Source organism: Neoarius graeffei, chromosome 17 (genome assembly GCF_027579695.1).
Source record: "Neoarius graeffei isolate fNeoGra1 chromosome 17, fNeoGra1.pri, whole genome shotgun sequence".
Lineage (NCBI taxonomy): Eukaryota > Metazoa > Chordata > Actinopteri > Siluriformes > Ariidae > Neoarius > Neoarius graeffei.
The window spans coordinates 62,844,122-62,862,170 of record NC_083585.1 but is presented as its reverse complement, the minus strand read 5'-3'; the positions used below and the strand labels follow the sequence as shown (position 1 = coordinate 62,862,170).

The window sequence follows — 18,049 nt, the reverse complement described above, 5'->3', positions numbered from 1 at the left end:
GGGGACTTTGCCTCCGACAAGAGATGGAACACCTTACAGTCAGTGTGAGCAGTTGCCTGTACCAATCGATGATGGGTTGCATCCAGTGCTTAAGCACAGCATGTACCCGCTGCTGCCTGTTTCAGGTCCCCATAGTCCTCCTCTACTGCAGCCTAGTGGTCAACCACCCATGTCCCCCTATCACCAATCATGGGAAAGATGGCAACCACCGACACTGCATGTGTCAACCAGCCAATATGGTGACCAGCCACATAGTGAGCATGTAGAGCCACATCTTGAGCATCCTGTATCCAGAAATATCTCACCGTTACCTTATCATTCATCTCAGATCCCTCATTCCACTCCAGCTTCACAGCCTCTTGCACCTTCTCAGCCCAACAGCCACTGCTCAACGCAGTCATCTCAGACAACTGGGGCACAGCCTCATCATCCTTCCTCCCCTCCGCAGAGTCCTCGGGGAGAACCTTCAGATAGAGACCAGATGTTGAGTGACTTCTTTGAGAAAATGATGTCTGAGCTGAAGATAGTGAAAGACCAAGTTGCAGCCTTTACGCCCAGTAAACCTCCACTGCAATCAGCTAATATCCCCTTTTATGGAGGCTCCTCAGCAAAGCAAGTTCCTTATCCTCACCAGCCTTTTACTCATCTACCTTATAGCCTTCAGCCAAGTCAGCCTTACTTTGCTGGTTATTCTCAGCCACAGGTTCCACCATCCAGACCTACTTATGCTCAACAGCCATCGTTTGCACCGCAGCCTCAATATCCACCACGAAGGCCCAGAGTTCCTGTATAATGCCTTATGTACCCAGCAAACCAAGAGCAAACCTATAGGGGTCCTAAAGCAACAATACCTGACTTTGTCACAAAAGATCCTGGCGAGTTCACTCGTTTACAGAGAGCTCTTGGAAACCTTCTGCCTCCTGACTCTATGGAGTTATTCAGATACCAAATCCTCTTGGATCACTTGAAGCTCGAGGAAGCATGTCTGGTAGCAGATTCCTTCATGAACTCCTCCTTTCCTTACTCTGACACCATGGCTGCGTTGACTGAGAGATATGGTCAACCCCATAAGCTAGCTCTCAAGAAAATCGCCAGTGTAATGGATTCAGCAGACGTCAGAAGGGGAGATACAGAGGCCTTTGAGAGATTTGCCTTGGAAATTAGAGCTCTGGTTGGCATGCTTGCTACTTTGGGTCCAGACGGTGACATAGAGTTAAGATGTGGATCCCATGTGGAGCGCCTCTTGAGCAAGCTACCAATAGAAATGAGGTCAGAGTTCCGTCGCCGGATGGGTCGAGGCCCTGGAACTGTGTTCACTCTCACTGACCTGTCAGAGTGGCTACATTATGAGGCATGGTGTCAAGACTCAGCCACAATGACTATCGGCAAAGGGCAGAAAACAGCTCAAAAGCCTGATCGCAGGCGAGAAGGGAAGTCCACCACTCGCTCAGCTACCATACTGCATGGAGCCAATGAAGTTCCCACGCAGCCATCAGCTGACTCCTCAAATAAGACAGCTGACTTAGCCCAGAGGAAAGCTACCTCACCGGCTTTCTGTCCATACTGTAACAGTAGCGAACACTACCTCAGTCAATGTACAGTATTCAAAGCCTTCACCAAAGATCAGATGGCTAATTGGATAAAAGCTAATCATAGATGCTGGCGGTGTGCACGCAATCACCAGGCTGCACAGTGCACACTAAAGAAGCCGTGCAGTATCTGTAAGGGAAGACACCTTCAGATCCTGCATGAGGTCAATACCAAAGATGCCAGCCCTAAAGAATCTTCAAGCCGGTCAAAGTCAGCCACTGAAACCCTGTACCTGGACCAGCCTACAGACAGCAAAAGAGTCCTCCTTAAGGTCACTAGAGTTCTGATTCGCTATCAAGGGAAAACTCTCGACACCTATGCAGTGCTCGATGATGGATCAGAGCGAACCATCGTGCTCGCAGCTGCAGCATTGAAGCTGGGCATACAAGGCTCAGAAGAGAATTTGACATTGAGAACCATACGTCAAGATGTGCAAACTCTTAGTGGTTCCTCTGTCTCCTTCCAGCTGTCTCCTGCGAACCAGCCTCAAAAGACATTCCAAATCAAAGCAGCCTTTACCGCTGAGCACCTTGGACTTGCTGACCATTCATATCCTGCCACCCTTCTGAGCAGGTATAAGCATCTTCAACACCTACCTCTGCAGCCCTTTGAACATGCATCACCCCTGCTACTCATTGGTGCTGACCACCCTCATTTGATAACGCCCATCACACCTGTTCATCTAGGACCACCAGGTGGGCCAGCTGCTGTACAGACCCGGCTTGGATGGGTACTACAGGGTCCAGCTCGTCTTCTCCAAACACAGTTACAGTCACAACAGTGCCTTTTCCTTTCCCTGAGTCCTGCAGAAGTGGAACTCAAAAGAGATGTAGAGCGCCTGTGGCAACTTGATGTCCTGCCTTACTGTTGTGAGAAAGAGGCCACGTGGTCAAGAGAAGATCAAGATGCCATTCGTTGTTTGGAGACCAAGACAACCAGAGTAGAGGTGGATGGAGTCCTTCGTTATGCCACACCACTGCTACGTAAAGCCAACAGTCCCCGCTTCCAGGTCCCTAAGGAAGCTGTCATGCCTAGCCTCAGGAGCATGGAAAAACGTCTGGCTAAAGACCCTGGCAAAGCAGAGATATACAATGCTGAGGTCAAGAGATTAGTGGATGCTAATGCTGTGACCAAATTGGCCTCTGAGAACACCTCCACAGGGGAAAGCTGGTACATTCCCCACTTCATTGTCAACCACAATGGCAAAGATCGAATAGTGTTTAACTGTTCCTTCAGACACAAAGGTTTCAACCTCAATGAAGGCCTGCTGCCTGGTCCAACCCTTAGTCCCTCACTCCTGGGCGTTCTCCTTCGATTCAGGCAGCATAGTGTGGCCATCAGTGAAGACATACGAGGAATGTTTCACCAAGTATTGCTCCTGCCTGAAGACAAACCTCTGTTGTGCTTCCTATGGCGTGATATAAGGAGAGATGACCCACCTGACATTTACGAGTGGCAAGTGTTACCCTTCGGGACAACTTGTAGTCCTTGTTGTGCCACCTTTGCTCTGCAGAGACATGTCACATCTCACAGCTCGCCAGAAGAAGACGTAAGATTCTCTGTGGAGAAATGCTTCTATATAGACAATTGTCTCCAGAGCTTTAGAACCAGTCAGGAAGCCCGCCATTTGCTCAACAAGCTAAGAGACCTACTAGCATCTGGAGGATTTGACCTTCGACAGTGGGCCAGCAACCAGCCAGATGTTGTTAGCCACCTCCCACCTGATGCTAGATCTGCCAAACTGGAGCTATGGCTCTCACAGGACAAAGCAGAAGTAAGAGAATCCACTTTAGGCTTGAGCTGGTTCTGTGACACTGACACCTTAGGCTTTAAGCACAGACCTGTGTCATACAAGGCTCCTACAATGAGTAACATCTACCGTGTGTTGGCCACTCAGTACGACCCTCTTGGAGTCCTCCTACCCTTCACCACCCGTGCAAAGATCATTGTCCAACAACTTTGGGATAAGCACCGGGATTGGGATGACCCCCTACTCCCTGAACATCTCCTTCAAGCCTGGGTAGAGTGGGAATCAGAGCTGAAACATCTGCCTCAAATGGTCTTGCCAAGATGCTACTTACTATCCTCACTGGACGATCCTCAGGTGACCCACAACATTCATATTTTCTGTGATGCCTCAGAAAAGGCTTATGGATCCGTGGCTTACCTTCAGTCCACAGATGCTGATGGCAATGTACATCTAGCCTCCCTCCTAGCAAGGTCCCGAGTAGCTCCAAGAAAACAGCACTCAATGCCACGGTTGGAGCTATGTGCAGCACTCACAGGTGCTCAGCTGTCTGCACTCCTCCTAAAAGAGCTTACCCTATCCATTCTAGAAGTCACCTATTGGACAGACTCTACCACTGTCCTCCATTGGTTGCACTCTGAGTCCTGTCATTTCAAGGTGTTCGTAAGTACTCGAGTGGCAGAGATACAGGAGTTGACCAACCTGAAATTCTGGAGATACGTAGACTCTGTCAGAAACCCGGCAGATGACCTAACCAGAGGCAAGCACTTGGAGCAGCTCATAGAATCTAACCATTGGATTCATGGACCTCAGTTTCTCCTGCTACCTCAAAATGAATGGCCATCGAATCCCTCCGAGCCTGACAGGGATGATCACACAGAGCTAAGGATGACCACCTTCTGTGGACTAGCCACAGCTTTGCCATCTGTGACAGATGGGTGCAGGCATGCCAGCTGGCAGGACCTGCTGCAAGCAGTGGCTGAGGAGCTTCATGGGGCGGCGGGTCTCACTCATCACCTTCCTGCCACTGTCTTCAGGGAGGCAGAGTTTCTGGTGCTGAGGAGAGTCCAGACAGACTGCTTCCCTGAGGAATATTGGCTCCTAGAGGAAGGGAAATCAGTTCCCTCAAATAGTCGTTTACTCTGCCTCTCCCCTGAGTTCGACCATGCCACCCAGCTCATTAGAGTTGGAAGCCGATTGAGACGTGTGGAAGGACTTGATTCAGACAGTATCCACCCTGTAGTCCTGGATCCTAGCCATACGAATACTCGTCTCCTCATAAAGGCCTATGATGTCCAGTTATGTCATCCGGGACCAGAACGAGTGTTCGCCGAGCTTCGTCGGAAGTTCTGGATACTCCGAGGAAGGGAAGCAGTGCGCAGGCATCAACATCTCTGTCTAGAATGCCAAAGATGGAGGTCTAAACCAGCCAGTCAGAAGATGATGAACCTTCCACCCCCTCGACTCAGACTGTACAAACCAGCATTCCATTCTACTGGTATGGACTGCTTCGGCCCCTTCATGATCAAGGTGGGGCACCGAAACGAGAAGAGGTGGGGCCTGCTATTTAAATGCCTGACAACTAGGGCTGTCCATTTAGAAATCCTGACCTCCGTTGACAGCGACGCTTTCCTCATGGCCCTTAGACGGTTCATTGCCTGTCGTGGTCAGCCTGCCGAACTCTACTCTGACCAAGGCACAAATTTCCGTGGAGGGGAGACTGAACTTAGAGAGGCCTACAGTAGCCTAAGCCCCAAATTGCAGCAACTCCTGGCCAAACGGCAGATCAGCTTCCATTACAATCCACCTGCAGCTCCCCATTTTGGTGGAGCATGGGAGCGTGAGATCAGATCGGTCAAGGCTGCCCTTTATGCCACATTGGGCTCAGAGACTGTGACAGAGGAAGTCCTCAGGACGGTCCTTATTGAGATCAAAGCTATGATGAACTCAAAGCCCCTTGGATATGTTTCAGCAGACCTGGCAGATCCAGACCCCGTGACACCGAATTGTCTCCTCATGGGGCGGCCAGATGGCTCCTTACCTCAAGTAATTTATCCAGAGTCTGAGCTGCTGAGCAAACGGAGATGGAGACATTCCCAAGTGTTGGCAGAGAGATTCTGGTCAGTTTTCATCAAACATTACCTGCTAGGACTACAGACCAGAGGGAAGTGGCAGAATTCTTCTCCAGATGTCGAAGTCGGCATGGTAGTGCTGGTGATTGACCCCCCAGTTCCAAGGTCTTCATGGCAGATCGGCAAAGTGGTCAAGGTCTTCCCAGGCATCGACAGACGAGTAAGGACAGCCGAGGTGAAAATCAAGGACCGAGTCTACACCAGGCCCATCACCCGCCTGATTGTGTTGCCAGAGATTGCCAACGCAGAGGACAATCCTGGTGACCCTGATTGACCCCACAACAGCCTTTCCATGGGACAAATTTAGATATAAATTTGGGGGCGGCTGTGTTGGAAAGACTGTCAGTCAAGTTACGCATGTTCATGTGCCCCAGTGCTGATATCGATTATTCATGTTCCCGGGCACCTCTCGTGCCGTTTTCAGTGTAGTTTCGAGTGCTGCGTGAGGAAGCAATTCCCTGTTTAAGATCCTTGTGTGTGCGTAATTGACCAGAAAAGTAAGTTTTGGTGTTGAATGTATAGCCTCTTGCTGTGAAAGTCTAGTGTAAGCTTTGTGTAGGTTTAGTAGTAATGTCTTCAGAAATCGTTTTTGCCTGTCTATGAATGCTAACTTGTCTGCTGTTTAGTTTAACTGTATATTTACAGTTAAATGTGGAGCTGCACATTAGTGAAGGCCTCACAGGAAACCAGTGTGTGGTGTGTGAGGCCTGAAGTGTGTGCAGTTCCCAGTGTGTAGTGATGGAGAGAGACGCGAGCGCTCCCTCTGGGATTTAAACTGATCTCTGTTTAATAAAGTTTTGTTTCGACACAGTGTTTGGATCTTGAGTTTATGAAGCATCTTTTATAAACCTGAGTTTGATTAATAGTCGTCATTTGGCCTTTAAATGGAAATAGAAAAGTAGAAACACAAAGAGAGTTTTTATGCCCTGGTAATTAAAATTAACCCTATTTTATTGTTTTAAATGATTACACCATCTATTAGTTTTAAAGTACAATAAACTAGTACAAATGAGTTTAGAACATGGGGAGAGAGACACATCACTGACATTAAATCAGGCATCTGAGAGGAAAAACAGCCCCAAATCAGAAAAAGGTGATATTGTATGTGGAAATTGAAATTAAAACTGAAAACAATGATTTGTAAATAATCTTTATATGGATAGATTCCAAAACCTGCAAAATAACTCTGTATTTATTCCATATTTTAAATATTTTTTTTTGAACAGAAAATGGTTCAAGACACAAAATTGTTAAGTGTTCTTACACACAGTAGGGTGTGTTTCCACCAGCAGCAGGACAGAAAGACGCAGTAGTTTGAGGAAGTTTTATTTCTGAAGAAACAGATTTTGCCAAAGAAAAAACAGAATGAGACATTCTAAACTTTCATATCAGTGTAATAAATCTCATAATAGTGCATACATTTAAAATAGTCTGAATTTTTTTTTCTAGAAACATCTTATATTCTGCATTAAGACATTTATGTAACTTATTTTCTTATTAATCTATAAAACAGATGCACTCTGAAAATAATAATTCATTAGTGCCACAGTTTCTGCACACAAAAGTGTCTTTGTATTTCAGGGAGAAATTCAATCTGACACCTCAGTTATAATTTTACTCAACATTTCAACTTTTACCAACATTTCATTTTTTCATCGGATCACAAAACCTCACAGATGAGTCAGAAAGCCACATCCAGACCCCAGCGTATAGAAGCTGAGTGAATGTGGTGTGGACTCTGTGGAGGAGCCTCATCGGGTCAGAGACGCTGTAGAAGGACAGAGTTCCTGCACTGTGATCCACATACACTCCTATTCTGGAGGATGATGGACCTTGGAGAACAGTCTTAATGTTGTTGTGTCGGAAATAGACAGAGGAAGGAAAACACTGCAGACTCCAGGACTGACTGTTGAATCCAAACCCACACTCAAAACCCCGTCCTTTCCTGCTGATCTCTTTATATGAGACTGATATGTCCACACCATCACCCGTCCACTCCACCTCCCAGTAACAGCGTCCACACACACTCTCCTTACACAACACCTGCCACAAGGAGTCAAATCTCTCTGGATGATCAGAGTATCGCTGTTTTGTCTCACTGCGTGTCACCGCTCTGTTCTCAGACAGAATGAGGTTAGGATTTACTGTGTTTGGATCCAGAGTCAGATAACAGAAATCTAAAACAATAAAATATCCACAGGTTAGATGTTAATCACAGGATTTATAAGAAGTGTGTGTGAGACACCTGTCTGTCGTGAGGCTCCGAAGCGCGTATGGAGTAGAAGGGGGCGTGGCAGACGAAACCACGTGACCGATGACGAAAGAGGCCTTGGCTCGATATAAAATCTGGAGGGCTCCGAACCCATTCCCCTCTGTTTTAACAGTATTTATTGGTCACATTTTAGACACAAAAAATTCAATTAGCAAAATTGTGACCAATAAATACTGTTAAAACATGTGAGAATGAAGCTTTTTCTTTTTAAGTCCACGCACTGTTCAGCAAATGGGGCAACTTTTAATGTGGTAAACAAATGCAACTTTAATCAGAATTATGAATGATGTATGCATTGGAAAATAAAATAATTCACGTCTATGCAAGATGAGTTTTGTTAACTGCTTGTGGAGTGTGGGTTCAGTCCAGTCGTCATCTCACTGAAGCATTTGGCCAGACGGTGCATCCGGCATCCATACTGTCAGACGCTGTGTTTCTTATTACATTTGTTTACCACGTTAAAAGTTACCCCATTTGCTAAACACTGTGTTGTCTTAAAAAGGAAAAGCATCAAAATTGAATCATTTGTGTCTAAAATGACAGTGAATTATGTGATGAATAAATACTGTTAAGACATGACTGTGAGAATGAAGTGAAAATGGCAAATAACATGAGAAAATAATCCTGTTTCAACAGCTGTCCTAAATAGAAAGGAAGTATTGTACAGCCTTTTGTATTATTATCATCATCATCTCTCATGGGGCGGCACGGTGGTGTAGTGGTTAGCGCTGTCGCCTCACAGCAAGAAGATCCGGGTTCGAGCCCCGTGGCCGGCGAGGGCCTTTCTGTGTGGAATTTGCATGTTTTCCCCATGTCCGCGTGGGTTTCCTCCGGGTGCTCCGGTTTCCCCCACAGTCCAAAGACATGCAGGTTAGGTTAACTGGTGACTCTAAATTGACCGTAGGTGTGAATGTGAGTGTGAATGGTTGTCTGTGTCTATGTGTCAGCCCTGTGATGACCTGGCGACTTGTCCAGGGTGTACCCCGCCTTTTGCCCGTAGTCAGCTGGGATAGGCTCCAGCTTGCCTGCAACCCTGTAGAACAGGATAAAGCAGCTACAGATAATGAGATGAGATGAGACGACGGTTTAACACACAAACCAAATCCACACGATGTGAGTGGTAAGATGGCGTCCAGATGGCTTCACTCGTCTCTACAGAGGGGAATGGGTTCTGAGTCCTCCAGGTTTTATATAGAGCTCAGTGGTTGTGATTCACGAAAAGATTCATGACTCGGAGTCTCATTCAACAGAGTTCACTAGCGACACCTACTGTTCAGAGAAATGTACAGCATGTTTTAATTCCTACATCACAACAGTGTTCTGACACTTTACATTATTATTCACACAGTTTTCCATTTTAAAATAACTTATAAACATTAGTTTTTTATATACCTTTGTTATTCAGTGCTCTTATTTTCTCTCTCTCTCTCTCTCTCTCTCTCTCTCTCTCTTTCTCTCACACACACACACACAGTCTCTGTATGAATTTATGCTCAGTATAATTGTGTCTGCACAGGAAAAGGTTTAGATAAACATGAAGAGGATAACGTGTGCGTGTTGGATTCAGAGTCCTTCTGTAGCCGTAGTAACATTTCAGAGAACCTTTATAGATTTTTATTGAGGAACAGGATTTCTGCTCACTGTGTTTGGATCGAAGCGGTTCCTTTAATGACCTTCTGAATAAGTGTTGTACTTTTGTTTATCATGTCTGGAATTCTGAGATTGATCGTGTCATCGCCATAATTCTCAGCAGTAACGATGTCAGCTCATGAGCTTTATAAAATCCCAGCTTAAAATGTAGATACCATGTCTATAAAATCAACCTTCAAGCTTAGATTTGTGACTTCTGAAGACCATTCAAGTTTAAAAGATGGTGCTGATGTGTTAATAAACTGTGGTGAGGAATGTAGATCAGTTTTCCAAGTCCAGTGCATTTGCTGTTAAATATGAAGCCCTTTTTTATTACATAAAAATAAGATTAAGCTCAAACTTGACGCATCGAGGATAATGTACATTTAATCCACGCATGTCACGACAGTCGAGGCGAAAGAAAGAAAAAAAAATCGAATGTTTATGCATTAATAACCAAGTTAAGTTATCAGTGAAAATGCAAGGCCATCATGTGGGCGGTCCTCCTCTGAGTTGAAGTGAGTGTGTGTGTGTGTTACACCTACACTGCAGGAAATCTTCTCTGCTCTTTGGTTTTGAGGGTAAAATCATGTGAACTGCTGCAGCTGTAGAGACACAGAGACAAAATGGAGACTGAAAAATGACACGAAAACAGTTTAAAGCATGAAAATGAAAAATTAGGCCACTCATTTTTTATTTTTAGGTTCACGGATTTTTTCAACACATTTTAGAGTATGTCGGTTGAAATAAAAATGTCAATGTCTGTTTTTTCTTTTTTTTCAAATGGCAAATTTTCAATGTCGGGATTAGAAAATAAAATAAAGACAGACACACACACACACAAAAAAAAAATATATATATATATATACACACACACACACACACACACACACACACACACTACAGTTATATTTAACACAAATATCAAAAATATGAAAAACCAATTTGAACTTTTAATTTTTAATTCTTAAAAGTTCAGACAGAAAGCTTTATGACCAGGTTTCATTGGAAACAAGTTGTATCAACAGAAGGTAGAATTCAGAAAATGCAAAAAGATTTAAATGTTTCATTAAAGTTCAAGAAAACATTATGAACAGTCACTAATTACTGATGAGCAGGTTCGACACATAATAGTCTATTGGTCCCAACATCTGCAAAAGTCAGTTCATGTCCAAAACTGGACTCACATCCTTTTCTTTCTGACTACTTTAACAGCATTCCTGCAGACAATTTCCTTTCCTGCCACAAGGCAGTTTATGCAGATAGGCCTCACTACGCCGTATTCTTCCTTTTTTTGTTGCACTGCTGCTGTTGAAGCAATTTCAGGGTCAGCACAGTGGAAACACACATCAGGAAAAGAAGCCGTTTTCCCCGCGTAGTAAGTTGTTTCCACTGGAGAAGCACACGTAATGCCCTCTCTAACCACAATCTGGTCACTGAGGGGACCAGATTCAAATAATGGACTGCCACAAACAAAGACCCTCTCTTCCTTCATTCTACTGACATCCTTTTTGTCACTTGCGGAGAGTTTATTTCTCGAGTAAATCACTCTTAGTTTTCGGCATTCTGCACAGACAACTACTTGACGGACTTTATCTGCTACAAGGATGCCTTTTCTTTCTTTGTATCTTGCGGTTGGTTGTGGTTTGGACTGCAAACTGGGTCATGAATCATCATTTGTATCTTTGCCATACACCTCATTAAAAGGTAGGTATGTGTCGCCATCCTTTCCAAGGACTGGATCAGGTAGGTAGTGGAGCTTCTCAAAGATTTCATCTGACAGTCTTGGCGGATTTAGTGTGCAATAAGCACATTCTTGTCTGGTACATTTCTTGATTTGAAATGAATAGTGTCGACATCTGCAATGGTGATCCATGAAATCCTTCAGTTGAGGAAACTTGCTCAAATCGTTTGGTAATGCATCTGCTTGGATATTCTCATCAAGTAGTTTGAGCATTTCCTTCATTGACTGTATGGACTCTTCATCTGCAGGCTGATGTACCTCCACTACTTCTTCCTGCCACACTAACTTTCTGAAGCTTTCATTCAGGATTGTTATAACAGGACTAACTGATTCAAGGTATGCATCTTTTATCTTAGGGTCGCGTTCAGCAGCATTCCGCAACTTTGTTAGGCTGGTAAGAGACTTCAGACGTAACTCAATATCAGGGAGTTCTCTGCAGAGGGAGACATTCTGCAGGGCGAAATTCAAACAGCTCATGCATCTTTCAGCAGGGTTGGCGTAGCTTTGCATAAGTACAGTCCTCACTGCAATGTACATGTCAAGGTTAAGGGATATGAACATTGCTATGCCAGCTAGTTGGACAGACTTGAAGTTGGTGCGATGATCTGGCCTGCCATCTGAATACAGAAAGAGTATTGGTGAATCAAGATCAAGACCATCATCTGTACTTATTTCTCTCAATATTTTTGAATTTTCTGCTGCATGCCTCATAGGACTCGACGGCTGGAAAACCTTGTCCTTTACAGTTACATGTATTTTACCCCGATGAAAACTATCCCGTGGATCTGAAGGTATGTTGACATGAAAGAGAACCGATGGTATTGCACCTGCAACATGGAAATCATGATCCGTTGCTGCTAAAACTGTGTTTAGAGGCACTAAGCTCTTGTTATGAGGCCGCACTCCAGTCAATATAGGTGTGGCTGGTTCCCCTATGGGCACAACTGCTTTATCATCTACACATACCATCATCGAATGCTCTTTCCACTCAACGGCCATCTCCTTCATCTATTTGAACTGATAGCCTGTATAATGGGCATCTGCATGCTGTGCTCTAGCAAGTCACTGTTGTATGGCAAATTTTACTTTGAATCTTCCAGTGTATGCCATTGCGGAGTATGTGTAGGGATTGCGAGGCCAAAAATTGAACCATAACGATGATGCTGATGGTATAGGTGTATCATCTGGTAATCTGCTAGTGATCTCTCTGCGTAAGGAATCAACAGACACAGCAAATGGTAAGTATAGATGATCTGCTTGTCGGCGTTCATGTACTGCAGCCTTTTCATCTAGGTATCGCTGGAGTTCTTCCCAGAATGGGTCATATCTAGTGTCACAGACTCTTCCATTATTTCGGCACAAATCATACACAAGATCTGGATCATCAGCAGCAAGCAGACACTCCTCTAATCGATAATCAACACTGGCTATTGCTGCGTTTACTGGGGCTGATGCGTCTTCTCTCAAAAAGTTGTACATTGACCTTAGAAGTGCTGGTTTAACAGAGGGGTACCGGTTTGTGAACTCTCTCCTCATTGCACGTGTCGAGTAGATGGGTATTGTTTCTTTTAGTGAAGTTACAGCTTTGATAGTATCTTCATCATCTTTCTCTCCAGATCGCTGCCATAGGAAGTTTATGTTTCCTAGAGAATTGCCATGGTGGTAGGAGTACAACGTGGCTGGAAAGGGAAGTGATAGCTTTTCTAACCACTGTCGCCGTTCATATCTGTCTTCAGGTTCCAGGTCCAGTAGTGATGCTGGACAATATGTATGAAGATTCTAGACTACATCCACAACTTTGGTGTAACTGTTTGGAATTGGACCCAGAGAGGCAGGAAGATGACGCAGAGTCCAGGTGTCTTTCATGGCTCTGATTGGTTCAAGAGATGCGTGGTTGGATGCTGTTCTTTCTTTTTGACAAAGAAGATAGTCATGATATGACTTCATTCCTTGAACAAGCTTGGACATTTCACTTTGGAAATCCTGGAAATTTTTGTTTGAAAACCACGGATGGTTCAAGAGTTCACACAAACGATCAATGTTCTGCTTCAGTTCATCCGCATGCAACACTGTTTTTTTCTTTTTTTGCGTTTTTTTTTTTGCGTATATGTGATTTAGAATGGTGTGTGTGTATATATATATATATATATATATATATATATATATATATATATATATATACACACACACACACACACCATTCTAAATCACATATATCAAAGTTACATACACATTCACAATATCCGATTCCTTGCAATCACTATTAATCAATAGACAACTATGTTCTGATATATCTATAGTACTGATAGGCCTATATATTCAACATAGCATTTAAGTTTCTAAATAGTACATAATTTTTAAATCCAACTGCCATGAGTCATCGATTCTGTTATATTTCTGTTATATTTGTATGATAAATATAAAATAATAAAAAATGAAATTATATATATATGAAAATTCAGAGTGCAGTAAACTACACCATTCAGCTAAATGGATTATAATTGTAAAATGTTAAAAACTGATATTTTACAAATATTTAAAGAGTAATGAATATTATCAACATTTACAGTGATATTCAATAGCAGTGTACATGAGCTATCAATATTTGATATGTAAATACATGTATTTCATAGAATCAGTGTATATGTATGTAAGTGTATATATATATATAGACATTCAGTCATTCCATCTACAGACTAGTACTACATGCAAGCTTGTGTTTAAAACCAGCACTAGATAGGATTGCTACCATCACCAATACAAGAAAAAAAACCTACCATACCTGTATATTTACCTTATATTATCCAAATTATGTTTTCCTAAATATCAATATTTCATATTAAAATCATGAATAATATCAAAAATATTTTACCAGAGTTATATTGAAGATTTAATGTGTTTATTTTAAATATAAAACTGATTTAGCAGTATGGACTCAAGGCATTTTTAATTAGGAGATGAAATCACCTGCAGATTTGGGAGAAACCGGATGGGGGTATTTCTAAATTCTATTCAGAAAATAAAAAGTTGGGCATAATGTCCCCTTACGACGGCCTATCCTGGCCGGTCTGGGGCATTTGCCCTGCTATAATATATTAAACATTACAATATTTACTGAGCGATAATACGTTGAATTATTGCCACGCTTTCATATTTAGACCATCTAGCTCTAATTTGTATTAGAAAAATATAATGCTTGTACTAAGTTATAGATATATAGTGAATGGTTTTGATCACTGATTAGTATTCCCAGGCAGTACTTACTTCTGTGAAGGCAAGTGGTCGTATGAGCGTGATGCTGCCATGAGCACATCGAGTGCTGACGGATGTCTGACGTCCAGTTCACATTCGATAGCACCTGTGCTGTCTCCGTCGTCTTCAAGCTCAACAGTAATATAGGAGCAGTCAAAGTCTCTGACTAAGGTTACCACTGGCATGTCGAGCACTGCTCTAGTACCGGTATCGGATCTACCCTCCTTCGTGGAAGCGTACACACATTTTATCATTTCTTTGCTTACATTTAATTCTTGCGATATGTATTCACCGACGTTCTGTCCACTTAACAAATCCACTCGATGAAACGATTTGCGATCTCCGCATGAAATGCTGACATAACGATCAGAACTGACTGAAGCCATTTTGCCATCACGCTGGTGAATTCGATAAGCAACTTCCCAATGGTAATTGCCAGTATCCCAGTCAGAAATTTACAACGAACAGTGTTTACAACATGTTATTCCCCAGTGTTAACTGGGAAAGGCTTTTTTTCCGATACCGACCTTGACCCTTTGCAAGTCATCTGCGGTTAGATTGTTGCACACGGTGACCATGGTAGGATATGTACCGAACGCAAATGTATACTCGTGTTACCAGTGGGAATTTTCCCGCCGAATGCAGTAGATCTATTAGTACTGGGTATATAATGCTGTTACAAGGAAGCTATTACGTTGTCAAAAAAAATAATATACTAATTGCAAGTTTCGGCGGTTCAAATAAAAAGTACACATAGACTGTTTATTTTTTCAGCGGTAGTTTTTATCTCACGTCGACGGATCCGTGAACCTAAAAATAAAAAATGAGTGGCCTTAGATTCCTCACTGCTCTCAGTCAGACACGATTTAGAGATCGGCCAAAATGTCATCACACTGTGCAGCATTTGAATGCAAGAATCATGAGAAGCAAAAAACTTTTCCCAGCTGAAGCTCTGACAATGTGTGTGTTTTTACTTTCTGATGGATTTTATGGAGGAATTAAGGCCTCGGTTCTGATCTAATGTTCATCATATTTGTTATGTGTAAAGTTCAATAAGATTAGTTTGTGGATGTGTGATTAAGGTCCTGTTTATCTGGGAAATTTAATTTGTACATGTTATTTCTGAGGCTAATACTAATGCTTTGTGATTTGATGCAGTTTTGTTCCTGCTTACGTTTTATTTCCGTTACATTAATTTTATGGCTCTCTTTACTGTGATACAGAACAAATGTTTGTTTGTTTACCTTGTGGATGGATTACGCTGAATTCCTCCTCACAGATTTCCTCGACTCGTTTTTTCAGATCTGAGAGAGATTTCCTCACTCCATCAAATGAGAGATGTTGATTGACAGTGAAGCTGGGTGAGTCGTCACATCCAGGAGAAACACAGAGAGACGGGAAACTCTACAGAGAGGAAACACAGAATAGAGAAGGAGAAAAGTGTAGGAGAGGAACGAATGAATCTCAGACTGAATCAGACCAAAGACACACTTGGGATCTCAGACAGGAACATTTATTGTTGCTGTAATGAGCTTTTAGGAGGAAACTTTGTGAGGAACAGTGCCCTCTGTAGATCAGACAGTGAGTGTTACCTGGAGGAAGTGGATGTGATCGTGTGTGTGTGAAAGCTGCTCCAGCTCAGTGACTCTCCTCTGAAGATCAGCAATCTCCTGCTCCAGTTGCTTCTGGAGTCGCTCAGCTTGACTCAGTTCAGCTTTCTCCTGAGCTCTGATCAGCTCCGTCATCTCCGAGCGCTTTTTCTCCATGGAGCTGATCATCTCAGTAAAGATCCTCTCACTGTCATCTACTGCTGCCTGATAATGCATCTGTTAGTACACACACACACACACACACACACACACACACACACACACAAAATGGAGGTCTAATGAGATACTCTGTAAAAAATAAACTCTCTCTAGAGATATTTTTGTTTTTGTAAAGCCTCGGGTTTTCATTCCTTGTTTTTTTAGTTCACTATTTTAAGGAGATACGCAGAACCTTTATTTTTAAATACAGGTCTGAGTGGATAGTATCTCCATCCTTGACTCTTGTATGCTGCATAAATGGGAATAAAAAAAACCAGAGTTAAACTCGACCACAAATTTGGCATTGGAGCTGCCCCGCTGAGCCAGCCAGCCCTGAGCGCGTGACATCACTGCAGGAACCGGTTTTAAGGCCGAGGCCTTTGACAGCTATAGACCAAAGTCATATAAATAAAAAATTTATGGTGAAAGTAAGAAATACCATTACTGACTTGCTCAACTAAGACTGATTTGACTTCATTGACTGTGGGTTGACTCTCATTAAAACAGGATGGGTGTTATAACTTATGCAACATACATGTACATGCATGCATTTTCACTGATAAAATGTAAAAGGCTCATTAAATAATCAGATGAACTGAGACAATCACATTCTGAAGCAAATTAAATAAATCTGAGACCGGTAACTTAAATACACAATACAAGTTACATGTATTAATCTAAATGCAGGTAAACAACGTGTTGTTTTTGTTGTTTTGTATCCAAATGAGAGTCGGAGCTTACCCGTCTGCGTTCTCGCTTCTTGAAGGCCGATCTTGTGGCCGATTGTTTCAAAACAATCTGATGTTCAGTTGTTCATTCAGTTCTCTGTTCATTCGCTTCTTCCACACAAGGGCGAGATGGCAACAATATCCAGTTTAGAAATCAGACGGCTGCTTCACTCATTCTCCATTTTCCCAAGACTGAGTACTCCACCATTACTGCTTGGCTCAAGCAATTACTAAAACCCGGGACGGGACATCGCCGGTTTTAGCAACAACCGCAGGGAGGTCACTGCCTGAGCGATAATATGTCACGTCCCGTTCCATCCTGGGTTTTACCAACAACCCTCGGCTCAAACTGTGGGAGAGCTGGTGCCACTGAACTTACTTTCCTTTTTTGTTGAAAAAAAACAATTTTTATAAAATAATTTTTTTCCTTTTCTTGTAGTTTTATTTAATTGTTGGTACTGCACCCTCTTTCAAAACTGGCTTATAGCCAACGCTCCTCAACAGATCAGAGGTTTCGTACGAGTCTTCAGTAAAATGTACAGAGCAGAGGAGAGACCACTTCGTTGGTGCCCAATGTGCCTGTGAACTTCTCGCAAAATGTGTCCAAATCTTTGCAGTTTGAACATTCTTGGGCCATGAATGCAACATAAATGCACCTTCTGTCATGTTGCTGCACCAGCCAGCAACACATCTACGTGACATGGCGATAAATTAGCTCAAAATGGAAGCTGGAAGTTGCAGTTACCTCTGTGTTTTAGTATAGCGGAAATGGCGATGGGACCGATAGCCTTCCTGCTGTGACGTTACAGACGTCAAGGTCATTCACTCAGGCCGCTACCTATATGAATCATTTTAAAATCATAACTATTACGATATTAGATTTATTGTTAACGCTTAAAACTATTCCTGTACCATTCTTGGGGTCTCAAGCAGTGGCGGCTAGTGAAAAAAAATTCTTGGTGGGGCTGGTGTGCCAATAGATTTCCCTACCTAGTCCAGTATAAGCATTCAAATGAACAGTCAGAAAATGACAATTCCACAATTATAATTTAATTTCCTTCACAAAATCAGCAGTTTCACAGATAAAGTAAATTAATTTATAGCTATATTAGGCTCCATTTATGCTTTGGAAAGGAACGGTATCAAA

General features: G+C 42.8%; 1 protein-coding gene across 1 annotated transcript in view; it reads right to left on the bottom strand.

The window, feature by feature from the left end:
- The window catches only part of LOC132901261 (uncharacterized), a 68,209-nt gene that overhangs the window by 36,306 nt on the left and 13,854 nt on the right, over nucleotides 1-18,049 (bottom strand). The window contains exons 3-9 of the mRNA XM_060943580.1: nucleotides 15,959-16,192; nucleotides 15,611-15,770; nucleotides 9,916-9,975; nucleotides 7,120-7,646; nucleotides 4,301-4,438; nucleotides 2,265-2,393; nucleotides 312-464 (exon numbers count right to left, since the gene is read on the bottom strand). Of these exons, the coding sequence (XP_060799563.1) occupies nucleotides 312-464; nucleotides 2,265-2,393; nucleotides 4,301-4,438; nucleotides 7,120-7,646; nucleotides 9,916-9,975; nucleotides 15,611-15,770; nucleotides 15,959-16,192 (1,401 nt within the window). The remainder of the gene's footprint in view (nucleotides 1-311; nucleotides 465-2,264; nucleotides 2,394-4,300; nucleotides 4,439-7,119; nucleotides 7,647-9,915; nucleotides 9,976-15,610; nucleotides 15,771-15,958; nucleotides 16,193-18,049) is intronic.